Source organism: Eriocheir sinensis, chromosome 16, assembly GCF_024679095.1.
Source record: "Eriocheir sinensis breed Jianghai 21 chromosome 16, ASM2467909v1, whole genome shotgun sequence".
In the NCBI taxonomy this organism is placed as follows: Eukaryota; Metazoa; Arthropoda; class Malacostraca; order Decapoda; family Varunidae; genus Eriocheir; species Eriocheir sinensis.
In genome coordinates, this window is record NC_066524.1 from 15,930,293 (window position 1) to 15,958,274 (window position 27,982).

At 42.1% G+C, this 27,982-nt stretch overlaps 2 protein-coding genes across 5 annotated transcripts; one reads left to right on the forward strand and one right to left on the reverse strand.

The window, feature by feature from the left end:
* The first annotated feature begins 310 nt into the window (after nt 1-310).
* LOC126999396 (titin homolog) lies at nt 311-20,251 on the forward strand. 4 transcript variants are annotated; one of them, XM_050861967.1, is made up of 18 exons: nt 311-563; nt 2,913-3,047; nt 3,452-7,135; nt 7,777-7,913; nt 8,708-8,833; nt 10,258-10,395; nt 10,776-10,947; nt 13,013-13,212; nt 13,554-13,685; nt 14,539-14,683; nt 15,453-15,674; nt 15,957-16,069; nt 16,469-16,787; nt 17,160-17,286; nt 17,411-17,549; nt 17,811-17,931; nt 18,416-18,520; nt 18,608-20,251. In XM_050861967.1, the coding sequence occupies exons 1-17, from the start codon at nt 464-466 to the stop codon at nt 18,505-18,507; spliced, it is 6,102 nt and encodes a 2,033-aa protein (XP_050717924.1). In that variant the 5' UTR covers nt 311-463; the 3' UTR covers nt 18,508-18,520; nt 18,608-20,251. The 4 variants fall into 4 exon arrangements, with proteins under 4 accessions (XP_050717924.1, XP_050717923.1, XP_050717925.1 ...); XM_050861966.1 differs by having other exon boundaries at nt 18,416-20,251; XM_050861968.1 differs by having other exon boundaries at nt 7,816-7,913; nt 18,416-20,251.
* LOC126999398 (V-type proton ATPase subunit S1-like) lies at nt 19,612-27,953 on the reverse strand. Its single transcript, XM_050861970.1, has 10 exons — nt 27,816-27,953; nt 26,123-26,240; nt 25,646-25,786; nt 25,276-25,405; nt 24,467-24,549; nt 23,149-23,300; nt 22,379-22,516; nt 22,111-22,198; nt 21,862-21,987; nt 19,612-21,475 (listed from the first exon to the last, which is right to left on the reverse strand). The coding sequence occupies exons 1-10, from the start codon at nt 27,908-27,910 to the stop codon at nt 21,257-21,259; spliced, it is 1,290 nt and encodes a 429-aa protein (XP_050717927.1). The 5' UTR covers nt 27,911-27,953; the 3' UTR covers nt 19,612-21,256.
* Nucleotides 27,954-27,982: the final 29 nt, after the last annotated feature.

Consider the following 27,982-nt stretch of genomic DNA (forward strand, 5'->3'; position numbering starts at 1 on the left):
TATAGCTAAAACCGCCCCTGGAGATGCCCACCAATTCCACGAAAGCCTTGTTAAATATATGTCACTTGGGTGGTGGAAGGTTTAAGAATATAATTAAAATAAGTTCATGTGTGAAGTATATAGAAGTGTCGAGAATTATATAAGGGTACGTCAGACTATAGCTAAAACCGCCCCCGGAGATGCCCACCAATTCCACGAAAACCTTTTAAAATGTACGTCACTTGGGCTCTGAAAGGTTTAATTAAGAATATAAGTTCATAGTGTGACTGGGAAGTATATATAAGTGTTGAGAAGGAGGACAGGTCACAAGAAGAAGAAGAGGAAGACGGCAACCAAAACATTGTGAGGGAGGCAAAAGGAGAGGGAGGAGCCTTACCGAGAGAGGGGGTGCAAATTGCCGTGTATCTCCTTAATTCCCCGTCATTATTCCCCATTTAAAGGCCAGGGGTGAGGGGGGGGCACCATGCTACCCTCCAGCGGCTACTTCAGGGGCATCGCGTGTCCTGCCCACTCGCGCGGCGCCTGTAGACGACCTTACTGCCACTTCCGCCACGACGTGAAAGGTCAGGCTCGTGTAGGCAGGCGAAGTTGTGGTCCAGGGCCTGTCACGGGTTGATATATACAGGGTTAAGGTGTATTTAAGGTCAAGGGATATCTCAGGGTACTGCTACACTTGTCACTGTGAATAATTGATGTGTTGTTTTTAAGGTCAGCGGCGGCGTGGTCCAGGGCGTCACAGGTTGATATATACAGGGTTAAGGTGTATTTAAGGTCAAGGGACATCTCAGGGCGCTGCTACACGTGTCACTGTGAATAATTGATGTGTTGTTCTGTTACGATATTAAGGTCAGTGGCGGCGTGGTCCTGGGCCTGTCACACTTTAATACAGGCATAATTAGTGTTTATTTAAGGTCAAGGGACGTCTCAGGGCACTGCTACACTTGTCACTATGAATAACTGACGTGTAGTTTTTAAGGTCAGTGGCGGCATGGTCCAGGGCCTGTCACGGGTTGATATATACAGGATTAAGGTGTATTTAAGGTCCAGGGATATCTCAGGGCGCTGCTATACGTGTCACTGTGAATAATTGATGTGTTGTTTCATGTAAGGTCAGCCCAGTGTAAGGTCAGTGGCGGCGTGGTCCTGGGCCTGTCACACGTTAATTTATACGGGAATAAGGTGTGATTAAGGTCAAGGGACATCTCAGGGCGCTGCTACACGTGTCACTGTGAATAATTTATGTGTTGTTCTGTTACGATATTAAGGTCAGTGGCGGCATGGTCCAGGGCCTGTCACACTTTAATACAGGCATAATTAGTGTTTACTTAAGGTCAAGGGACACCTCAGGGTGCTGCTACATGTGTCACTGTGAATAATTAATGTGGTGTTTCGTCATGTAAGGTCACCCCTGTGGAAGGTCATCGGCAGCGTGGACATGGGCCTGTAACACTTTAATACAGGCATAATTAGTGTTTATTTAAGGTCCTGGGACATCTCAGAGCGCTGGTACACGTGTCACTATGAATAATTGATGTATTGTTTTGTTACGATATTAAGGTCAGCGGTGGTGTGGTCTTGGGCCTGTCAGACGTCAAAATATACATGATTAGTGTTTATTTAAGGTCAAGGGTCATTTCACAGCGCTGGTACACATCACTGTGAATAATTGATGTACTGTAAAGGGGACTGAGCCTACGGTAAGAGGTGCCCTGATTGTGCTGTGTCATTATTGTCATCTTTATTATTTAAGAATGTAAGGAGTCACTGCTTCCTTCACCTGGTCCATGGTTGGATTGGTCAGGCTCTCGATCTCCTTGTTCAGATCCACTTTATATTTCTTTCTCGGTCTTACGATTTCCGAGTCCTTCTGGCTTGTCTGATTTTCACTTTCCTTCGACTTTCTGCAAGAGGCTGTTAGGCATGCACAAGGCAGCTCCTGTAAACCCAACTCCACCTGCTTACCTATGAATGTACCTAGGAACAGATAGTGGGGAATCAAGAGGTAACTTCTTGTGATGTCCCCCACCTCTTAAGACATGTTAGCCAGTGCCATTTCGTTAGTCCCATGTGTCTGTCTCACCACACTTTGAATGTGGCTTTGTTGGGGAGCGCATTCCATTTCTCTGTTAATGTTCTCTGCCAGTGGTCAGGTTTGGTCAGTTTCAGGGAGTGACCTCTCAAATTGTTAGTGTTTATCTGGAAGAACCTGGTGTAAGGGATGTCTTCATATCTATGGCAACCTAACTTTACTATCCATGAATTTATCTAACCTCTCGAATTTATCAATCATATCAACACTTAAAAGATGACAGCCAAGCCTGTTCCATTTATCCACCACTCTATTAGTGAATCAATTCTAGCCGACATCTTTGTTGAATCTGAATTTATCCAACAAAGACATAGATAAGATGGTGATTTTTTCTTTTTTTTTTTTTTTTTTTACAGCTAAGGAGACAGCTCAAGGGCTCAAAGAAAAAAAAAAGAAAAAAAAGGCCGCTACTTACTGCTCCTGAATAGAGGTCAAAGGAGTCAAAGGAGAAATGTATAGCTATTGATTGCTAAGTATGTTTGAAACCAACCTTCAATGATTGATTTATTTATTTTTATGCATGCAGTTGTAAAACCTTTGTCAGTATATACTGGGAGATATATTGGGGAAAGTGTAATTCATTTAGGTACTACTTGAGACATGTTACAAGAATGCAGAATGGTGGCTTTGTGAGAGGATGTGTCAGTCAGATAGGAGGGCAGGAAAGGCATTAGTTAGGATAATGGACAGGATTGTAGATAGAGAGGAAATGTGATGGTCACATTCCAGGTTTAGTAAACTTTCATATTTATCATTTGCTGTCATTGATCTTTTACATCTGTTCTCCATCCATTTACTTTTTATGCTTTTTCTATTTTTCCAGAAAGAATTGTCTCCTCCTCCTCTTCCTCCTCTTCAACCTCTTCACAAGTTGTCACACCCTCAGCAGCCCCAGAGGAAACTAATGCTGATGAAGGGAAGAAGCAGCAGCCTCTTGAAGACACGGACATGCGTAGAGGTGTATTCCGTCATCTGTCTTTACGAAACTCATGGCACATCTTAAACCTTTGTCTGGTCTGGTGTATTACAGAAAGTTTAGCCTTTGTAACAGCACCTCCATGCCTTCTCTCATATAATTTTTTTTTTTTTTTTTTTACAACAAAGGAGACAGCTCAAGGGCACAAAAAAAGGAAACAATAATAAAAAAAATGCCCGCTACTCGCTGCTCCTGAATCCTGAATTTTGTTTCTTTTCCTTCATTTTCTTATGCTTTAATTTCCTTCTTGGTCTTCTTTGTTTTATTCTTTTCCATTGTTTATATGTATGGTCCTTTTTTTTAGCCAAATGAATCGTATGCACAACTAAACATTCCACCACATCAAACTATCTTGTGACGTAACATAATTTATTTCTTTATTGCAGACTTTCTCGAGTTAAACAGGGCTGCCCTTGGCTTGGCCCCCACAGCCTCACCAGTGAAGCAGGGACAGGAGCCACAGCAAGAACAGCAACCCCAACAGCAGGAACAGCAACCACAACAGCAAGAACAGCAGCAGCCCGAACCACACACAAGTCAACCTGTGATGGCAACCGAAACCGTTCCAAAATCTGAACTCCTGCAGCAGCTGATGAGTGAAGCGTTGAAGAAGGTGCTCGCGGAGAACCCAACCCTCGCCTCAACGGTCGACGCCTCAGCCATCCGCATCGGCATCGACCCCATAACTCATGAATCGCCGGAGGGAAGCAAGACCAAGAAGCTTTACCCTCGGCCGCCAGACACGCCAAGCTACAACCCCACGCCCATAAGAGAGCTGAAAAAGAGAAAGAAGTCCGTGGATGGTGAGAGCAGCCTTGCGTATAACCCAACGACACTTAGCAGCCTGAGGGAAGCCAAAGGGAATGGGGAGGAGGAGGACGGTGCTGTGATGGGTGAATTCTCCTCCTCCGACAGTGAAGAAGTGGAGGAAAAACACGATGACTTTGACCTATTGGAGGAGGTTCTTGCCGAGCACTCCATGAACAATAAGGTGAAAGTTAAGAAAAAGAGGGTGAAGGAACTTGGGAAACTCCAGTACAGCTTAAGCAACACAGACAAGAAGACAGTGGATAATAACGTCTTGATCGCTGATGCCAAGAAGCTGACGGACAAGGAGGTGAAGAGGTATGAGGTGTCTCAGCCGGAGAGTGTGAACAAGGTCATAACAGACGGCCCTTACTTCCTCCCCCCGTCGCCTATATTCACCTCCTCCAGCGATGGATTTGAGGCTTTTAACTCGAGAGCATCATACCAGGAGGAGGAAGAGGAGAAGGAAAAGGAGGAGAAGGAGAGCGTACCGGATAAGCCTGCCCCTCAAACTGAGCCCACAAAAACAAACAGCGAGGCAACGGTTGATAAAAACACAACACCTAAACAAAGCCAAGAGCCCAGTAAGCCAAGTTCTCAGCCCCCCAGCGAGAAGAAGGCACCCAAGGCGACAGGACACACCCATCTCCCTAAGTTACTGCCGACGCTTGATGCCCCAAAACTTGCCAGGCCTAATGTACGGAACTGGATCCCTCTGGTGAGAAACTCCATCCCAGCACCTGATGTCACGAAGAGCAATGATCACCTGGATGAGATACTAAACATGATGGATGGGGACAACACCTCGAACAAGAGAAAGTCGAAGGAAAGTGAAAATCAGACAAGCCAGAAGGACTCGGAAATCGTAAGACCGAGAAAGAAATATAAAGTGGATCTGAACAAGGAGATCGAGAGCCTGACCAACCCAGCCGTGGACCAGGTGAAGGAAGCAGTGACGCCGGAAAAGGATGCAACCAACCACCAAACGGAGTCAACCAATAGTGTGGACGGGGACGAGAAACAGAGCACGAAGGAGAAAGACGAGGGTGAGGAGACGCAACCAGAACCAAAGGAGAAAGAAGCCACCAAGAAGACATCCACGAAAGACTCAGAGGACAAGGAGAAGGGAAGCGAGAGTGAGGCAGCGTCAGAATCCGAGAACAGCGACGAGGACTCCCACACCGAGGAGAGCGAGGAGGACTCCAAACACCGACGAGCGAGACACAAGAAGAAGAGGAAGAGGAGTCGTTCCAGCTCCTCCGATGTGGACTACTCGCGCCACAGGAGGAAGAAGCGCAAGAGGAGCCACAAACGTCACCGCAAGAGGAGCAAGAGGTCAAGGAAGAGGCGGGACAGCACCTCGAGCCTCAGCGACCAAAGCAAGGATTCAGAGGAGGAGAAGGACGAAGAGGAGGAGGAGGAGGAGGAGGAGGAGGATGAAGTAGACAAGGATGATAGTGAAGAGGAAGAGGAGGATGACGATGACAAGAAAGACGAGGAAAAGAAAGACGAGAGCAAGGAAGGCAGCAACAGCGATGATAAAGATAGCAATGATGAGGTCGACCACAAAAAATTAAAGAGACACAGAAGAAAACTAAAACACTACAGGAAGTCAAAACACAAGAAGAGCAGACGCAAGGCCAAGCGGAAGAGGAGGAAGAGCTACAGCAGGAGCAGGAGTTCGAGTGGCAGCAGGGACTCCAGCAGAAGCAGAAGCAGGAGCAGAAGTTCAAGCAAGCATAGGAAGAAGAAAGGCAGAAGCAGACATAGGAGCAGAAACGTCAGCGATAGTGAGGAGAGGGACTCGGATCAGGACAGGAGCAGAAGTAGCAGTAGAAGTTCGAGCAGAAACAGCAGTAGGGTTCGGAAAGGTGGAGAAAGCAAGGAAAAGGACTCGAGTTCAAAGCATAAGGAACAAAGTAAATCCAAAGACGAGAAACTGGAGGAGGGAAAGAAAGGTGGTAGAGAGGAGAGAAAGAGCAGGGATAGAAGTGCGAGCAAATCACGACAGCATTCTACCGAGGACTCCACCAAGAACCACAGCCAGGAAGATGTCTCAATACCTATGCCTGTGGACCCCTCAAAGATCAAAGTGGAAAAGAATGCCTCAAATACCACCTTGATCCCTGACCTGTCCAAGGTGAAGGTGGAGAAGGAGGAGGAATCCGCATCGGAGAAATCGAATACTCACGGCAACGCTTCTGTACATAAAAGTAGTGATAAGTCTCATGAGGATAGGAGTAAAGTGTCGGAGAAGATACACGAGAGGCGGCGATCAAGCGCTGAGGAAAAACGCCGTAGGAGGTCGAGTCACGAGAGGAAGGACAGCACGGAGAGTACATCAGACAAGGGAGCTCAGAGACGGCAGAGTTCCGAGTCCAAGACCAGCGACGTCGAGGCCTCACAGCAGCGAAAGAAAACGGAGGAACGGAGGCAGAGTATCGACAAACCCAAAGCGACCCCACAGATCAGCTCAGAGCCGTCCGAAATGTCCATGTTTGACCTCGTTCTGGCCAGCACCAAGAAACCAAAGCCGAAGACTCTGATGGAGATCTCCCTATTTGATGCTGCAGCCAACGCGAGTACGAGCGACGGGGAGGAGCTGTCAAATGGCAAGGGTGTGCAGGTTGATCCCAAGAAGAAGAAAAAGGACTCCACCCACAAATCAAGCGTCGACAGCAGTGGCAAAAGCTCACATAACTCCGAGCACAAGTCAAGTAGCAGGACGCACAAAAGCTCAAGATCAGAAAAGGCTCCAGATTCTCACCACAAACCTGAAAAGAGTGAGAGCAAGTCATCACATTCCTCGTCCAAGAGCAAGAGCAGCAGTAGCCACCACAGCACCAGCACCTCCACCCCCAAGAAGTCAAGCAGCACCAGTAGTAGTAGAGAGAGCACCAGCAAGCACCACAGCACCTCCTCCTCCTCCTCCTCGTCCAAGCACACTGACACCACCACCACCACCAGCAAGAACAAGAAAGTCAGTGATCCAAGCAGGAGCGAAAAGGACACCAGTCGACACTCCAGCACGTCAAGCAGGAAGCATAGCAGCAGTAGCAGTAGTAACACTAAGCACCAGGACACCAGTAACAGCAGGAGGAGAAGCAGTAGCAGCAGTAGCAGTAAGCACAAGGAAGATAAGAGTGTTGTGTCTGCGCTGGTGAAGACTGGTGCGGGAAGGGAGGCAGCCAAGAAGAGGAAGGTGTTAGCGGAGGATGACTCAGATGATGGAGTTTCTGCCGATGATCACTTCTCTAATCAGGGTAAGAGGGAAGGGATGACAGGTATTCTTGCATCCTCCCTTTCTTTCTCTCCTTATTCATTATTTTATCTACCTCCCCCATATAGGAAACCATGTAAAATATCTATGCATTCACTTATAATTAAATGCATAGTCTGTTTGTTTGTGAATATGCATCATTGGCTGTTATACTACCAATGATATATTTACTAGTTTGAGACTTTGATATAGTGTTGGATTTCTCAGTCATGTTCCTATGCCACTATTAGCTAAATATAGAAAATTGTTTGGTGGTGTGTGTGGTTGACCCTTTGGTAGAGTGTGTGTGTGTGTGTGTGTGTGTGTGTGTGTGTGTGTGTGTGTGTGTGTGTGTAAGTTCTGTTGATGCAATTGTGTGTGTATGTGTGCTTGTATAACTTGTGGTGATGTAACATATGTGTGCGTGTGTGTGTGTGTGTTTGTGACTTCTGGTGTGTGTATATGTATGTATGTATAATTTGCAGTCGTATGTATGTGTGTATAACTTATGGCATGTGTATGTATGTGTACCTTGGTGCTATATATATCTAACTCAAAATGGTAGGAATGTTTATATTTTACTCACTATTTATTATTATCACTTTTTTTTGTTTATTTTTTAATTTTTCTTTTTTTTTCCGTAAGTCGCTGCACCATTTAACATGTCGCGCCTTACACTGGCAGGCGACTCTCCGCTGCCAGACCTCTCAGTGCTGGACGAGATCCCGCAGGACGACTGGGAGCAGATGCTGAGCTCGGAAACCATCAACGCCGCCCGGGAGGTGCTGAGTGCCGAGACTTTGTTGTGTTACTGAGCCAGATGTTGTGTTTATTTATTTAGTTAGTTAGTTTTAGTTACTGTCGTGATCATAATACTGGACTTATTCGGATCGGAGTATCAACTATTGGTGTCTTTAGTTTCTCTGTGTTTTATATGCTGTTATGGATTATTTATTTGTCTTGCAGTAAGTTAATGTAGATGAATGTTTCTCACTTCTCTGTCTGTCTGTTTATTTATCTATGTTTCTTCTCTATCTATCTATCTCTTTAATTACTTTCTTCATCTTTCTACTTATTATTTAACTTTATCCTCCTTCCTTACTTTCTCTTGTTCTCTCTTCCTCTTCCTATGCATCCTTACTTTGTTTTGTTCATTCCCCCTCTTCCTATGCATCCTTACTTTGTTTTGTTCATTCCCCCTCTTCCTATGCATCCTTACTTTGTTTTGTTCATTCCCCCTCTTCCTATGCATCCTTACTTTGTTTTGTTCATTCCCCCTCTTCCTATGCATCCTTACTTTGTTTTGTTCATTCCCCCTCTTCCTATGCATCCTTACTTTGTTTTGTTCATTCCCCCTCTTCCTATGCATCCTTATTCTGTTTAGTTCTTTCCCTTTCTTCCTATGCATCCTTACTTTGTTTTGTTCATTCCCCCTCTTCCTATGCATCCTTACTTTGTTTTGTTCATTCCCCCTCTTCCTATGCATCCTTACTTTGTTTTGTTCATTCCCCCTCTTCCTATGCGTGTAATTTCCACATCCTTATCACAACTCACTCACGCACCCTTCTCCCTGCAGACTCTTGACTCGGACAGTGATGAGGTGGATCACAATGATGCCGGCATCATGGAGGAGTGCATGAAAATGTTTAATGAGTTCCAGCCCGGCACCAACCCCCTAGAAAACCAGGTCCTCCCCAAGAAGGTAAAAGAACATCGCCTTAAGCTCTGTTCTGAAAAGATGGTTGTTGTTCGTATCTCATAAGCGCAATCATGTATGAGGACTAGATTCGTGACTCGGAGATATATTAGTATGTTTAGTATCAGTATTTAGTAGTATGTTTAGTATTAGTATGAGTACTCAGAAGTTTAGCATTAGTATTTTTATTTTAGCATTGGTATTTAGTTTAACATTAGTATTTAGTAGTTTAGCATTAGTATTTTTATTTTAGCATTGGTATTTAGTTTAAGATTAGCATTTAGTAGTTTAGCATTAGTATTCAAAAGTTTAGTATTGGTATTTAGTTTAAGATAAGCATTTAATAGTTTAGCATTAGTATTCAGAAGTTCAGCATTGGTATTTAGTTCAAGATTTGCATTTAGTAGTTTAGCATTAGCATTCAAAAGTTCAGCATTGGTATTTAGTTCAAGATTTGCATTTAGTAGTTTAGCATTAGCATTCAAAAGTTCAGCATTGGTATTTAGTTCAAGATTTGCATTTAGTAGTTCAGCATTAGTATTCAGAAGTTCAGCATTGGTATTTAGTTTAAGATTAGCATTTAGTAGTTTAGCATTAGTATTCAGAAGTTCAGCATTGGTATTTAGTTTAAGATTAGCATTTAGTAGTTTAGCATTAGCATTCAAAAGTTCAGCATTGGTATTTAGTTCAAGATTTGCATTTAGTAGTTTAGCATTAGCATTCAAAAGTTCAGCATTGGTATTTAGTTCAAGATTTGCATTTAGTAGTTTAGCATTAGTATATTCAGAAGTTCAGCATTGGTATTTAGTTTAAGATAAGCATTTAGTAGTTTAGCATTAGTATTCAGAAGTTCAGCATTGGTATTTAGTTTAAGATTAGCATTTAGTAGTTTAGCATTAGTATTCAGAAGTTCAGCATTGGTATTTAGTTTAAGATTAGCATTTAGTAGTTTAGCATTAGCATTCAAAAGTTCAGCATTGGTATTTAGTTTAAGATAAGCATTTAGTAGTTTAGCATTAGCATTCAAAAGTTTAGTATTGGTATTTAGTTTAAGATAAGCATTTAATAGTTTAGCATTAGTATTCAGAAGTTCAGCATTGGTATTTAGTTTAAGATTTGCATTTAGTAGTTTAGCATTAGTATTCAGAAGTTCAGCATTGGTATTTAGTTCAAGATTTGCATTTAGTAGTTTAGCATTAGTATTCAGAAGTTGAGCATCAATATTTAGTTTAATGTTAGTATTTAGTAGTTTAGCATTAGCATTCAGAAGTTCAGCATTGGTATTTAGTTTAAGATTAGCATTTAGTAATTTAGCATTAGTATTCAGAAGTTCAGCATTGGTATTTAGTTTTAAGATCAGTATTTAGTATTTAGTTGTTTAGTATTAGTATGATTAGTATTAGTATTACATGTATGATTTCTTACCTCAGATCAAAGCCCCAACAGAGGAGAGCAAGGAGCCCACCTCAGCCCTTAGCAAGCAGAGAAAGGCGCGGTCATCCTCCACTGGGAACCTCATCCTCAAGAAGCCCTCAGGTTCACGCCACCAAAGAAACAATCCCATGCAGGTGAGAAGATGGGCTCACTAACTCTACCTCTACCTTTGTTTTCTTTCCCTTTTTCTTCTACTTCCTACGGTCACTTCTAATGATTCTTCTCCCTAAATTGACCTCGCTTCTGGCCGCTCATTCTGGTTTCTTTCATTAGAGCAGTTTTTAGCAGGCTGTTTTTGTTGTTGTATTTGTTTTTCTCCCTTGAACTGCTTCCCTTGCTATATAAAAAAAAAAAAAAAAAGCAAGGGTACATAGCAGAAAACAGAAATTCCTCCCCCTTAAAACCACTCCTAGACTGCCCTTTTTCTTATAGGACTAAAGACAAACCGTTTCTATATCTGTATCTTAAGTGCATATTTCTTGTTCTTCTATGGTACTGCTTTATCCCCGTGCAGAAAATGGTGGAGAGGTACCAGAAGTTGAAGGAGGAGCTCAAGTTGAAGGAACAGCAGATCAACCACCTTCAAGGAGCGTCGTCGGCTGTCTCCTCCAGTTCCACCAGCAGGACCAGCATAGCGGCAGCCTCCTCCTCCACCCACCACGGCCCCGCATCCCACTCCTCCTCGGGTAAGCCAAGTATATATGCGTTGTCCAAGTCTTCTCGGGTCCTCATAATGTACGTCGATGCTATACACAATTGCATACATGACTTTAGTTCTTTCAAGAGGGAAGTATCAAGACACCTCTCCATCCGAGTTTCACCTGGCTACCTTTTTTTATTTTATTTATTTATTTTTATTTATTTATTTATTTATTTATTTTTTACGTCTTCGCCTGTAGCGCCGGTAGGCTTTCTTCAGGGGCCTGGTGGTTGACCCAAGCCCGTCATGGCGCAAGCTTTTTTTATTTTTATTTTATATAGTGCCGCTATTTATGCTTGGCTCATGCTGCCCCCCGGAACTCATTCTTGATTCACTTGGACGGTTTCTTCTAGAGTCCGGGTTGATGGGTGGTCTTCAGGACAGCATGTGGGTAGTCTTAGGCCACTCGGCGGTGACTGAAAAATCCCAGGTGGTAGCGTGGGGATTCAAACCACCGTCATCCAGCAGGCAGTGAATGTGGGGCCCGCACACTAACCACTCAGCCACCACCTACGGCACGCTCTCATTAGTCCCTCGTAACATACATACTAAATACTACACACTCTATATATCTACATGCTTTCAAGAGGAATATCAAGACCCTTCTCCATCTAACTTTGACCCTTTTTCAGCTAGGTACTCAATCGGCTATGGTAGTCCCTAAATTAGTCCCTCATTATATATCATCACCTTTGTAAACAAGCCGCCTGAGTCATTATTTTCTACTGTACAGGAAATCAGAAAAGAACTGCCATTATCTCATTTGTCTTAAGATTTAGGCAGAAATGAAAAGGCCAATTCTAGAACACTCAAACCCTGAATAGCGAAGGCAACTCTACAAAAATGGCCGTCATGTTGAAAAATTGATGTTGACAAAAACCTGGAAATCGCTGAAAAGTGAGTTAGGCGATTCTTTTATGAGGGTGACGATATATAAATACTGCACACTCTACATACAAGCTTTCAAGAGGAGTATCAAAACGCCTCCATCTGGTTTTGACCCTCTTTCTACTACCCTGTTAGCTAGAGTAGACCATTATTGATTGATTGATTAGATAGAGATTAGATTAGAGTAGACCCTGGTTGATTGATTGATTAGATGGAGATTAGATAAAGACCCTGATTGGTTGATTGATTGAGTATAGTGATTAGATAGAGCAGACTGATTGATTGATTAGAAGGAGATTAGATTACATAAAGACCCTGATTGATTGATTGATTGATTGATTATAGAGATTAGATAGAGAAGACCCTGATTGCTTGATTAGATGGAGATTAGATTACATAAAGACCCTGAATGATTGATTGACTGATTGATTATAGAGATTAGATAGAGAAGACCCTGATTGCCTGATTAAATGGAGATTAGATTACATAAAGACCCTGATTGGTTGATTGATTGATTATAGAGATTAGATAGAGCAGACTGATTGATTGATTAGAAGGAGATTAGATTACATAAAGACCCTGATTGGTTGATTGATTGATTATAGAGATTAGATAGAGTAGAGCCAGATTGATTGATTGATTTTGACTCTCTTCCACCTACTCTATCAACTACAGTATACCTTTATTAGTCACTTTAGGAGCAGCAAGTAGCGGGCTTTTTTATTATTGTTTCCTTTTTTTGTGCCCTTGAGCTGTCTCCTTTGTTGTAAAAAAAAAAATGTATGATAATGAACTAAGCCCCTCGTGATAAGGTTAAGGAACTGAGTTAGCTAATTTTGTTATTTTATTTTGTTTTTTGTTATTTTTTTGTTATTTTATTTTGAGTTGAATTAGGGAATATTGATGGGAAAGAGGTAAAAATGGTTGTCTAAAAAAATGAACCAGAGTACAGTTGTCCCTCAAATAGTACGGTTTCCAATAGTTCGGTTTCAGTTTTATGTGGATTTTCATAGAAGATTTTTTTAGGATTTTTAAATTTCCCGGCGAGCAGAAAATTTAAAAATCCTTAAAAGATCTTCTATGAAAATCCGTATAAAATTGAAACCGTACTATTTGAAGGACGACTGTATTAAAAAAATCATTCCACATTATCTCTGTCGCAGGAAAAATCAAGAAACGCATTGCTCACGTGGCCAATGTCAGCTCCCTCCTCATGGCCCAAGGGAAGATCCGGAACCACACCTCCTCCAGCGCCAGGAACAAGATCTCCCCCAAGGTAGCCAGTGCGTCCGGGGTCATTCCAGAGACCACGGCGCACACGGTGGCCAAGGGCGGCAAGAGGGTCGCCCACTTGCCCAAAACGGTGAGTTAGCTTGTTTTCCTCTTCTTTTTTTTTACAGCAAAGGAAGCAACTCAAGGGCATAAAAAAATTAAAACAGAAAAATGCAAACCCTTGTCCTCAGTGTCACCCTCGTCACCATCATCCACTCGGTCACATCCCATCAACCCCAATTGCACCCCGTCTACCCCAACCACACCCCATCAATCCCAGCCACACCCCATCAACCCTAGCCACACGCAAAAACAATCTCGCCAATCTGATTTACTATAGCAATTTATTTAACTGCTGAATATGGCTCTGCACCTAAATTGAAACATGCCATGACGACCTTTTTCCCGCCACTTAATGCATGTGTTTTGCAGGGCACGTTAGCTCGGCCAATCATCCAGCCTGAGCATGGGAGTCTGGTCCCTCAAAACATCCGCCAGCGCTACCTCAACGCCCTGATAGAAGAGTGCAAGAAATTCTGCTCCGAGAGGGAAGCCTTCAACATTGTAAGTGAGCCAGATTTCTGTAGTATTAATTTCTCTGTAATCAAATAGAATGGGTCACATTAGCATCACAGAATAGGATAGTTGCAGCAGCTCTACCTCAATGCCCTGATAGAGGAGTGTAAGAAATTCTGCCTTCAACCTTGTGAGCCAGATTTCTGTAGTTTTAATTCCTCTGTAATCAAATAGAATGGGTCACACTAGCATCACAGAATAGGATAGTTGCAGCAGCTCTACCTCAATGCCCTGATAGAGGAGTGTAAGAAATTCTGCCTTTAACCTTGTGAGCCAGATTTCCGTAGTTTTAATTCCTCTGTAATCAAATAGAATGAGTCACGCCGGAGCCTTACAATAGGAGAGTCTGGCCATCTTCAACACAGGTGCCATGTCATTAGCAGAAGAGCGGCACAAAATTCATATTGACGCAGATACAATGGGTCGTATCATAAGACATTTCGCCGCCCAAGAACACATATTTGACAAGGCTTTCGTAGGAGTTGTGGGCATATCCGGTAGTAGTTTTATGACCCTGGTGGTAGTTTGACCCTTCCTCTGTACCATGACCCTGAAGAAACACTCATTAGAACCTGACTGACCCCCTCTTTGACCTTTAGAAATAGCTGATGTGAGAAGCGAAAGTGTCTTAGAATACCGACCAAAGTGTTTTTATGCTCTGTAATGCTCTAAGTGTGGTCAGGGTCTTGAAGAAGTACATAAATCATAAAAGACTATTGGAATCAGCATCAGTATGAATTGTGCACATCTCTTGGCCAAACTCTATTGCTCCTGGTCACACTACACACCCACACGTCCGTCAGCCGCCCCCTAAAGAAAGAATTGTTATCCCCAAACTCAGGCGGCGGCGGAGGAGCGAGTGTGTTACCAGCGAACGCCATCCCGCATGGTGTACCTCAACCTAGTGGTGAATGCCGTCAAGAGGCTCAGGACGCAGAAGCAGGCAGGGGAGGGGGCCCAGGAGCTACTTGACCAGGACCCCCAGTGTGAGCATTTGTATTGTTGTGTATTTATTATTTTCTTTACCGCAACGGAAGCAGCTTAACCCGTCCCGCTGAGATTGGCACAGATTTGGCCTTCACTGGTAGCCTGGTAACATATACTCCCAGGTCCTTCTCTGCCTCTGTGGTGGATAGTGGAGTGTTTCTCATGTGGTATTGGTATGCTGGATATCCTCTCCCAAGGTTCATGACTTTACATTTTTCTTCATTGCATTGTAACAACCACTTTTTGTTCCACTCCTGTAGCTTGGCGATGTCTTCTTGCAGGAAATCCTCTCCTGCAAAAAGAAGTTAGAATCAGGTAGTGAGTGGCCAAAATAGAGGGTCAGGGTTATATTCTTAAACACTTCTCCCCCAAGCATACATACTTAACCCCTTGACTGGGGATTTCCTACAAGAAGACATCACCAAGCTACAGGAATGGAACAAAAAGTGACTGCTACAATTCAATGAAGAAAAATGTAAAGTCATGCACCTTGGGAGGGGATATCCAGCATACCAATACCACATGGCAAACACTCCACTATCAACCACAGAGGCAGAGAAAGACCTGGGAGTATATGTTACCAGGCTGCCAGTGAAGGCCAAATCCGTGCCAATCGCAGCGGACGGGTTAAAGACTTCTGCCATGGCCACTGTCTGGGAGTTCTAGCGGACATGGTGTCGGTGATATAGATAGATACGTATGTGTTAGAATGGAATACAGTAGCATGTCTCCATCATCCACAGTTGTTCTATATCAGACATTTTACAGTGGCAGAGAAGATGTGTATAGAAGAACCATCGTCATCGTCCAGCAAGCCCCAATCCTCGCCTTCACCCTCGTCATCCCCATCATCCACCCGGCCCCACCCCATCAACCCCAACCACGTGCGGCTGTCCCACTCCACTGTGCTGTCCTCAGGGGGCTGCAGAGGCTCCTGGAGCATTGAGAAGTCTAAAAAGAGTGCCAGCAGCCTCGATGCAGCTCTGAAAGGTACCACTGAACCTTCGCCACACTCGGATATTTGTCTAGTTTTAGTGTTTGAGTCTACTGAAAATGCTGCACCATGGTATATCCTTAGGCAGTCACTGTTACTATCGCAAGGAGTGTGGCTGTTGATCTCCACCAAGAACTTAAATTATCCTATTTAACTTTGTCACCTTAGGAATATGACCTTAACTTCCTCTTTTTTGATAAACTTCCTTATTTTCCCCTATGGAGTTAGACAGGTTGTGTGTCTCTCATTAACGGCACATTTTGTATTTTCATTTTAAGGTGAAACCTTCTACAAGCACCTGCTGAAGTATGTGCTGACGGAGGAACAGCTGGGGGAGAACGGGTACCCTGGTCCTGACCCCGAGGAGAAGGGGAAAGCTATTGTCCAGAAGGTAGTCATCCTTTTAGTCCTTGGGTGGTCCTGTGAAGCTTTTTGTTTGCATTGAACGTGCATGGCCTGACATGTTCTTTGAGGATGGTGATTGTGACTCGCACTGTCATTATCACTTGAATTTTGGGGGACGGGATAGTGACTGTACCTTTGTTCTGTTTCTTTGGGTTGACTTTTAGAATGATGTGCTCAGTAGCAGAAGGGGATTTCGTGCCTCCCATAGCAAATTGTAGTTTTTGTTGGGAAGGACTGCTTTGACCCAAAGCCAAGCCTGGGTTAAGCCTCAACTGTAATGCTTCTAATGTGCCTCTACAGGTTTACTCGTAATAAATATTTTTTGGATTTGTGAAAGTTTTTTTGTCTATATGGGTTTACAGTAACTTGTTTTGTGTCTCCTCAGATTGACACTCGCAAGAAGATCAGCCCAAGTGCCTTAGAACGCTACTGTGACCGCTGCTCTGTGCTCTACAGTGTAGACAAGTGGGGGTTTCCCAAGAGCAGCGCACCTTGCGTGTTCCACTGGGGGCGGGCGTACAAGAAAAGGAAGTATGGCCTCTTTGAGACCTCTTACTCCTGCTGTGGGGGCGAGCAAGGGTCAGAGGGCTGCAGTCAGGCCACCACACACGTGTCCCAGAACTACAACCCCAAGAACCTGCGCGGCTATGTCAGGACGATCAGCAAGGACATGTCCAGCAGCAACAAGGAACTGTATGCCTTGGGTGAGGAAGGGAGGCCAGTGTGTTAGGTGGATGAGGAATGTCACAGTAATGGGTGCACAAAGAATGTGAGAATACAAGACAAGCAGGAATAGTAATTGTTGAGTGAAGTGAGTACAGTAGAATGTCAATTTTATGCCTGGTAGGTACCAAAGAAACTTGTGCCAAGTTGCATTATGATTTCAATGGGATTTATTTGTTTGGTACCAGAGAGAAACCCCTAATTCTAAATGTGCGCTTATTGACTTAGAATTTTTTTGAAAATGATGAGGTAGGGAATATCTGAGGACAAGTTGTTGCTTCAATATACTGCATGGCCGGCATGCTACACTGGCCGTGCACTCTAACACTGAGTTACCTGTCACCCATGGCTAGACTGTGAGATGTGCTACACCACCGAGGGCAACGAACTCACGCGGGTCACTGTCATTGCCTGGGACGGCAACGTTGTGTACGAACAGTTGGTGAAGCCTGACAACCCCATCCTCGACTACAACACCAGGTAGGCCCGTCATTGTCGTTGTAGCACAGACTTATTCATCAGCAGTGGAGTTTACCTTTAAACTATCTTTTCTGTTGACAATGCATCACTAACTGCCACACCAATAACTCAATGTGGTATGTAGGTTTTCAGGGATAACAGAGAGTGACATGGAGGAGGTGACGCTTACCATTCGGGACGTTCAGGCCGCCCTGTTGGCACGATTCTCCGACAAGACCATCCTTATTGGGCACAGCTTGGAGTCTGATCTCCATGCACTCAAGGTGAGATAGAGGGCCGATTACAAGTCGAATCCGAAATGTTTCGGGTCCCTACAGAGTTTGGGATGAATAACTCTTTAGGGACCCGAAACTTCTCAGATCCAACTTATAATACGGCCCAGAGTTGTATATTTTATTTTATCTTTCATTTGATTGGGGTCTGAGCAGCTCCTTGTTTACATCTATATATACAACACTTATTTATTTACATTGCCTGTAAGGTAGTAATATGTGAAGATTATTCTGACTAACTTTTCTCCTCAGCTGATCCACAACACAGTCGTGGACACGAGTGTGGTGTTCCCACACAAGATGGGAGCCCCTTATAAGCGTGCCCTGAAAAATCTAGCAGCAGAGTACCTCAAGAGAATTATTCAAGATGATGGTAATTTGTTCCTTTTGTTATTAATTCAGATCTACTTACACAGAGTCTCCTCTACTTACAAACAGATTAATTTCCAAGCAGCCATTTGTAAATCCATAGGTGTATACAGTGTCAATATATACATGAACACAGGAAGAATTCATAGTGTGCACTAGTAAACATTTGAATGATGCCACTAAAATAATGAACTTTTGGTTACATCTCGGGGCTTCCCGCGCTGTATTGCCACCACCACGCGCTGGACTATGAACTAAACCTTGTGCCAAAAATTTTAACTTGAGGGCAAAATGCTCAGATCATCGAAGGCTTGCAAGAAAACGTTCATACATATGAGTCTCTCTAAACTGAAGTGCTGTGCTTATCTAATAATTAACTGAAGTACATTTATGTTGCTTCCATACAATAGGTGTTAAACCTGAATAAGCCAGCAGAACAGTTCATAACAGTATTCATTTTGTTTTGTCATGTGGCTCCTTCTTCACAGTTTCGGGTCATGACAGTGCGGAGGACGCTATTGCTTGTTTGCACTTGATGCAGTGGAAGGTAAAGGAAGACTTGAAGGGCTTCTCCAAGTAATTATACATTAGAGGTGAGTATTCTTGAGGCAGTTTGAGGAAATATTTCTCCTTAGTACAAGATTGCCTGTATATTAGGAGCTGACTTTCTTTCTTTTCAGTGGGGCCACTTAGTGAAATTGGATGTAAATATGAGAGCTTCATGGACTGTGGCTTGTTTCCTTCCCTCAAGTGGAAAGGTTGTTATGTTGAGTGTCACATGAGAGCAAGTTTATCTGTTACGTACCTGGATATTCAGCTTCATCTGCAGCAGGGCTTTGTAACATAGCAAGTATTGTAAATAACAGTGTTGTTCTGCCCTCAATGGTCACTGGGCCAAGATAGAGAACTTTATTTTTCTTTGGTTTAAAGAATCATAGGAGACAATTACATGTTGATTTTAAGATCAAAGTAATCGTAACTTTTTATATAAAAAATGTTATAAGCTATATATTACTTTAAACATAACTTACAAATATAAACTTATAAGAGTTTCGGCAACAATGGCATAACCATTTTGTGATCAGCATGCCATAGGTTAGAGAACTGTTATGTGTGTTGTTAGTGAAGGGCATTTGTTATTTGTAAAGTGAAGCACAAAATAGGTAAGGGTACTCTTGGCAGCTGTATAATTTATTCATGGCAGTAAGTAAGGGTTCATGGTACAAATGGACTTCATGTATTTATATGATTCATATCAGTCTTCATTTTCATGGTTCACCTTAACAGTGTGGTCATTCTAGTCAGGCACTAATTTAAGCAATAATACACTAGAAATCTACTGTGTCATTTTGATCATTGCTCAGCACACACCTCAGCAGGTTTAGCCAGATCACGAGGAGACTAGTAATTTCTTTTAAGAATCTGAAAAGTAGGCTTTTTTTTTTATTATTTAGTGTAGCATCTCGGCACCAAGAGAAGTGTACAGCATTGAGGTGATGTCTGGCGGGCAGTGCTGAAGGCTTGCCCACCCCCAGGGAGTTATTCTCATTTATTGCCTTGGTTCAGTTACCTCTGAATAGTGTGTCTCCGCAAGACTTTACAGAAAGAAAAACTGCAGTGTGTATTAGATGATGTCTAAGTCCTCTTGGGAAATAGTCAAATGTTTGGAAAATTATACAAGAAGTGATTTTAACAACACCATATATTTCTTACCACTGTACATATGATACATAAAATAAGAACTACCCAAATGCTTGCAAGTCTTCGGTGTATACATTGATTACCAGTGAGTTACTACCAAAGGAAAGCCATAGTTACTAATAAACATACATCGGTAGCCACCAGACTGACAAGGAGTATACATACTTATGAAATTATGTATGATTTGAATAGTTTGCTACCTGTAGAGAATTGGCTACAAAAACAAGAGTGCATATACATTTGGGTACTTCTTAAATATAAGACGACTATGTAAATATTGGGAACTGTTTGGTCACATGAATACCTGGAATGTCTGTTACTTAAAATGGGAAACACTGACTTGTGACACAAATATCCCACAACACATTCCAATAAATATCTAATATTCAACATTTCTGATACACACACAACACCACAATGGGATTTAAATAATATGATACATTTTTTTAATTTACAACATGGAGGCTGAAGTAATTGGAGGAAAATATGTGACTGTTGCTTTCATATTTCAGTACCGTCATTTGTGCTAGTACATTTCAAAACCTCATTCTGTTGGTTAGTACATTTAATACAAATGTTCTCCTTCTAAGTGGACTATTATTTTTACTAAAACATTTGAATGCTGACTCCCTTGCAAAGAAGGGAGAAACAACTCATCTTTTGAAAAGCTCATGTACATGAAATTATGTATTCCCTTTGGTTCGTGAATAAAACTTGTACAGAATGACAAAAGAAAAGAAAACGGCTGAAAGTTTGTTTTTATACCCTCTAAAATGGGTGCATCAAGTGTCTGACGACAGTCATTTGTTCATTACACAACAGTTACTGTGGCTGTGGTAATACTTGTTAAAGCAGACAATTTGATCCTTAAAAGTTACCACTGATCAAACAGGGCAGCTGTCGCCATCACTAATTATGGCAGCACCGGAGTATTCTCTTAGGCAAGGACATGTTACAAAGTCAGCTGTTACTGCCAACCATCATTAAAATTCTTTACAGAGGAATTTCACTAATTATTCACTAGTCCTTCTTAAGTCAATGGATGTGAGTAGTCACAACCCTGGGACCAGATCATCCCTCAAAACATTACTAACTGATGATCTTTCAAAAAACCCTATGAAAAGGAAATTAAATTATCCTAAGGCTTAGTAGCTATGGCCAGGCAGCCTGGCTTGGCTTACAAGAGTCTGCAAACTCCCACAAACAGCTGCCTTGTGCTGTGTTGTAAAACTGCCCACCCAGTATGTAGTTTTAATCCACTCCTCTGGGTAAAGATTATGATTTCATTCAGAATATTTTAGGGTGTAATATTTCAGAGAAGTAAGTACGTACATGAAAAATCAGTTGCATTGACAATTTTCCACGTTTAATTTGTCAGCTAACCATTGGCATACATCACAGTTAATTCAATAAGTGACATCTTAAGTGTGCTCCCCTTGTTTTGAATGTATAGTTTTTACATGAGCTGCAAGATGTTAAACAAATTCCTATGAGTTACAATGGAAACTCAGGTATGGCCAATGATTACAACACTAAGGCCAATAATTTTGGAAACACTTACTGTGATGCGCTACATCTTGATGATGCACAAGACTTACTCGAAGACAAAGCTTGATGAAGTACAAGACTTAGTCTGAGACCGGGATCATGATAGGCTGTCCCTTGGGGTCGTCAAAGCGATCCATTGTCTTGATATCACTGAGCATGTAGAGGCCAGTGGTGAGGATGATGAGCAGCAGCAGTGTGGTGAGCAGACTGACCCAGATGGGCACCGTGAAGAACCCTACACAGTCCCAGGCTGGACCGAAGGTGCTGTTGCCAGCAGCAGAATCATGGAAGGCTTCCATCTGGAAATATTGGCAACTAAACCCCTTGACTGCGGATTAACTAAAAGAAGACATCACCAAGCTACAGGAATGGAACAAAAACTGGCTGCTACAATTCAATGAAGAAAAACGTAAAGTCATGAACCTTGGGAGGGGAAATCCAGCATACCAATACCACATGGGAAACACTCCACTATCCACCACAGAGGCAGAGACAGACCTGGGAGTTTTTGTTATTGGGCTACCAGTGAAGACCAAATTCATGCCAATCGCAGCGGATGGGTTTAGAGACTGTCATCACCCTCCCATGTGATTTACACTCAAGATGAGATCCATCCTGGCTTAGAAAATGGGTCAATGCACAATGATGATGCTGATGACTTACTGAATGCCAAATATCTCCTTACCTGAACACCTGCCATTGATACAATCATCATCTTGCCAGGAGTGCTGCCGTTTGTTGAAATGTAAATATTCTCGGAACAAGAGTAGGACATACCGATGGGGATACCCGTGATAGCAGGGCTTACCACCTGAAAAATATATTTGTGTTACTCCTAAAACTAATATTATATATAAAACTTGAATGCCACAATAAGCTGCAGTATTAATGGTTCAACTGAATTACGTAGAATCATAACCCCTATCATACTCACCCCCAAGTTGTACTGTTTAGCAGAGTTATTCAGGAGAACATCAACATCAGTAAATGACCATGAGCTGCTGGTAGCCTTGAAGTTAAATCTAAAGATAAAGAATAATGATTAAGTGTGACCATCATTACCAGACTCCAGACGCAGCACTGATTACAACCAAACCAACAATGACACCATTAAAATTTCATCCAACCAGTGGAATGACATCAAATCCTCAAAGTAGCTCTGGTATATACAGCCCATTCTACGTGAAGCCTCATGTACTAACGTTAATATCAGTTTGGTGAAGTGTTCCATATGCCCCGTGAACTTCATATTGATCTGGGCTGTCCTGTCTGGGGTCGAAGGGTCGTCGCAGTGACCAGTGTCAGTTGAGGGCTGGTCATCAATGACTTCAACAATTTGTCTGGAAGACCAAAATCAAAGAGTTAGCCTCAAAAAATAGGGAAATTTACTTTTTTTTGCATGGGAAATATAAACAAGACATCATTATTACCACTGTATCCACCAGGCGGGATGAAGGATGCACCATTCAAGAAAAGTCATAAGTGCAGAAGAAAACATCACCCAGCAAAATAGGTTTCACCACCAGTCACACATCACCTATTTCTCCCTGTCACAACCAACACAGCCACTCACTGAGCTTCAAGTAATTCATCCAACTATCATTCTCAGCATCTATTCTAACATTGTGATATGAATAAATGCGAAACACTTGGCAGGTTAGAAGGTAGAGAACATTAACCCCTTGACTGCGGATTTCCTACAAGAAGACATCGCCAAACTACAGGAATGAAACAAAAAGTGGCTGCTATGATTCAATGAAGAAAAATGTAAAGTCCTGCACCTTGGGAGGGAATATCCAGCATACCAATACCACATGGGAAACACTCCACTATCCATCACAGAGGCAGAGACAGACCTGGGAGTATATGTTACCAGGATACCAGTGAAAGCCAAATCCGTGCCAGTCGCAGCAGACGGGTTAATCAAATTCCAACCACTCACTCCTCAGCAGACACGTCCACCCTGGCTTACCCCTCTGTTGTGTTGTCCATGATGGTGAGGGTGAAGTTCATTTTGAAGTAAAGCATGACACAGCTTTCACTGTGGAACCCTCGCTCCTGTGGAATTTGACCGGCGGCGCGACGCACACGCAGCCGCTCCTCGTACTTCTCGCTGTTGTCCTCCTGTGGTGGTGATGATAGTGACCAGAACCGTAGAATAAGAGAGTTTGGGGACCTTCATCACAGGCGCCATGCTACTAAACGAGCCATGTGTGGAGTTCAAACCGATACTGATATGATAGTTTTCTTTTCTTTTTTTTTTTAGGTATTTCTTCAAGGTCCAAACCAGACCTACATCACGCAAAAAAACACACTATTGTATCACCATCAATCTGAATTTCATGTGGCTCTTCAGTAGCAACATGGTACCTGAGATGAAGCTGGCTACTCTCTCCTCTTCTACTGCTTTGATGCGACCATAAATATAAGTAAAGCATATTCAACCACACACTCCCAGACCTTCCCTTACCTTGCCTTCCCCTCCTAATATAAGCCCCACACTCCCCCCTTACACCTCCCCTACCCATCCCCTTCCAATATACACCCCACTCTCCCCACACCTCCCTTTATCTTTCACCTTTCTCATCAATCACTGGGGGCAAACGCTCTTTAGTCAAGTATGCACGTTAAATCATCGTTGAAGTTATGAAATCATTGTTCGGAAGTGTACACAAATACAGATTCCCTAAGCACAAAAGGAGTTGATATGTGACGGGAAAATGAAGATACTGGAACCAAACTTTTAATGGGTTTCACAGAATTTCGGAAGAGTTATTTTTTCAGTGACGTAACCCATTCGTAAAGTGAGGGCGGCCTATATCTTCCTAATGCTCATCTACATATAAGTTTAGTGAGCAAGAGGTGAGTAGCAAGCCACATCTCCATCCAGAACTGATCTCTCTTTTGGACGCTCTTTTTCAATTCGCTTTTATGGGAGCAATGCCAAGTGAGCTTTTTTGTTTTCTTTTTGTTTTTGCCTTTGAGCTGTTTCCTCTCCCATAAAAAAATGAACCCCTTGACTGCGGATTTCCTACAAGAAGACATCACCAAGCTACAGGAATGGAATAAAAAGTGGCTGCTACAACTCAATGAAGAAAAATGTAAAGTCCTGCACCTTGGGAGGGGATATCCAGCATACCAATACCACATGGAAAACACTCCACTATCCACCACAGAGGCAGAGTAAGACCTGGGAGTTTGTGTTACCAGGCTACCAGTGAAAGCCAAATCCGTGCCAATCGCAGCGGACGGGTTAAGAAAACAATGGTGACACCGATCAACTGTCTTACCACAGATGGCTTGAGGCCCGTGAAGATGAAGGTGAACTCCCTCTTGGCACCGACCTTGGAGATGACATTCTGCATCACTTCAACTGTCGGGAGGAAAGAAGAAACAACGTGCGATGAGTGTGAAGTGGAAGTAGATGACAGGTGTGGAGTCGGAGTCAGTAAAAACATCTCCAACTGCGTGTGATGTTGTGTGGTGTGGTGTGGCGGGGCTTGATTTGCTTGATGTTATTTTTATTATTTTATTTTTTTACAGTAATGGAGGCAGCTAGGTTTTTTTCCTTTTACTAATTTAACTAATATTTTTTCTTTGGTAGCAATTTACTTTCCTTTTTTTTTCTTACAGTAATGGAGGAAGCTATTTATTTTCTTCCTTTCTTTTACAGTGGAGGAGGCAGCTATTTGCATATTTTGTTTCTTTTCTTTTACGACCATCAGGCCCCATCAGTGAGGAAGCCTAATGGCACTATAGGCTGCGATGGAAAAAAAAAAAAAAAAAAAAAAGGAATAAATTAGTGAATATCGATATGGTAGTGTACTTCAGAAGGGGGGGAGGGGGAGAGGAGGGTGTAGTCGAAGTCGCAGTCAGAGTCGCAGCCTTAAAATTTCCTGGAGTCAGAGTCGGAGCAAGCCAAATTTTTTAGTACCCGACTCCACATCCTTGGTAGGAGATCTGAGACACTTCCTGCTATGGTGTCCGGTATGCACAGAAGAGAGATCAGAAAGTGTAAGACAGCAGCAACCATATATAGAACAAGAACACATCATTGGAAAATACGTGTTTGAAAATAATGAAATGAATAAGACGTCACCTGCTTTCTGGAGTGCATGGCTCCTGCTGGGGTTGGTGAGGGTGGAGGGAAGCTTCACCACCACCAGGTTGTTGTCCTGCTGCTTCAAGTCCAGGCCAGCAGCAGGCACCCCAGGCTCCAGGGTCACCACCTGAGACATGGAAAATCATTGGTGTTATTGTGACGTTACCAAACATTTCCGAGGAGTGGCTGGCTAGGTGTGAGGGAGCAATGGTGGCTAGGTGTAGACTGACCAAAAGTTCTTGAGGTTATCTATATGTGGCATCCAGAGGAGAAGGGGTGAAAGGGGCAAAGCTATTAAAACACAGTTAATTTTTTCTGTAGCTTTGGAAAACAGTCATACATTTAAGACCATGGACCCCTGACTCACGTTGTAGCCACGGGAGGGAAGGTCGTGAGCCAGGTGGGCGGGATCCTCCACTTTGGGCAGGTAGAGGTAGTGGCTGTTGGTCATCCACTTCTTCAAGGGCTGGAACTCTGTGGTGTGGCTCGACAAGTCCTCCACGCTCAGCTGGGGGTGGATGGGGAAAGGAAGGGCATCACAGTGATGACTTACTATAAGGTAAAATATGAAGTTGAAGTATTTAATTGAGATGTACAAAAGGAATGTAATGTTACAATGCTAACCTTAACATATGATAAGGAATTTGCTCTAACCGTACGACTTTACTCAATTCTTTTTGAAATACTAACACAAAGAGATTGAAAAATTTAACAACACCTACAAGAAAAGGAATATAATCTTACACTGATAATCTTAACACATTATTAGGAATTTGCTCTTAAGTGACTTTAATTCTCTTTGACACACTGAAACAAAGAGCCTGAAAAATTGGACACCACTTACCGCATCTTGGATAAAGAGGAGTACATTCTTGGGCTGAAACTCAGAGAGGTACTTGGACTGGAAGGTGGCGTAGTCAAGGGTCTGCAGTGCAGAGACGGCGCGCACACTTTCCTGATTCCTGTCAAGAAAATTGTCCAGTATTGCTTTTTTGGTCATAGCCAGATCCTGCAATAGTTCTAATTGGGAAAACTTTTGGAAGGGCGTAGTACTGCCTTTGAAACTACGATTATACTGCGGTGTCATTACAACGGCATTAGTGCACCTATATCAGCATCAGTTTCAGTGATGACAGAACAACATTCGGAATACATAATTATTATTATTTTTTGATTTTTTATTTATTTTTTTTTTTTTATATATATATAGTAGTGAAGGCAGCTATTGATGTTTTTTTTCTACAGCTACTTGTTTCTTTTTTCTTCTTTTTTTTACAGCTATTTACATTTTACTTTCTACAGCTACTTATTTATTTTCATTTATTTTTATGGTAATGGAAGCCGCATTTTTTTATCCTTTTATTTACTTAACTTTTTTGTTTTCTTTGGTAGCAATTTTTTTTTTAGTTATGGAGCCAGCTATTATTTCTTTTTTTTTCTCTTTTATTACAGTAAGCTATTTATACAACTATTTACTTATTTTTTCCTTTTTCTGATTTACAGTAATGGAGACAGCTATTCTTTTCACAGATATTTATTTTCTTCCTTTGTTTTTTTTTTTACAGTATATAATAGATGCAGCTATTTTTTTTTTTTTTTACCTTTTTACAGCTATTTTTTTCTTCGTTTAATCAATAGGAAAAACGGAAATAGGAAATATATGGGTGAGTAAGTAGGATAAATCAGTATAGACACAAAACAAATCATTAGAAGAAAAGGAAAAAGATAATAATAATAATAAGAAGAAGAAAGAAGGAAAAATAAGTACGAACGATAAATAAATAAAAAGAAAAGTAAAATGTTCTATACCTAACACTTATTTATAGTATTATCCTGTACTTACTGCCTAGGGTTCCATATTCAATAGAAAACCCGGATTAGAAAATATAAGACACAAAAGGAATAATTAGAAGAAAAGGGAAAAGGTAAAGAATAAGAAGAAAGAAGTAAGGACGAACTAATAAGAACGAGAAATATATAAAAAGAAAAAAAGTAAATTGTAAGAAGGTATGACTCGGCTAAGACGCATTTATATGAACAACAACACTAACACTTATTTATAGTATTATCCCTGTACTTACTGCCTAGGGTTCCATATCGTAATTATTTCACGTTTAATCAATAGAAAAACCGGGATTAGGAAATATATGGGTGGGTAAGTAGGACAAATCAGTATAGACACAAAAGGAACAATTAGAAGAAAAGGAAAAATATAATAATAATAATAAGAAGAAGAAAGAAATAAGGAAAAATAAGTACGAACGATAAATAAAACAGTAAAATGTTCGAAGGTATACCTCCCTTACGACACATTAATAAGAACAACTCCACCAACACTTATTTATAATATTATACTTGTAATTACTGCCTGGCGTCCCATATTACAATTATTTCACGTTTAATCAATAGAAAAGCCGGAAATACGGAATAAATTACTGATTATCGATATGGGTCTCTTCTATCTCCAATACCTCAACTATCACGCATTAATATATCACCACACTGACATTTATTTATAGTGTTATGCTTGTACTTACTGGCTGGGGTTCCATATCAAGACAGGAACGTGGTCTTTGGCTAAAACTCCACAAAATAGGGAGCACAGCAAAAGGATGACAGCCCTCCCTTCCATCTTCGATCAGGTGACTCCAGCAGGCAGCGTCCTACACCTCACTATAAACAAAGCGAGATTTTTACCTTAATA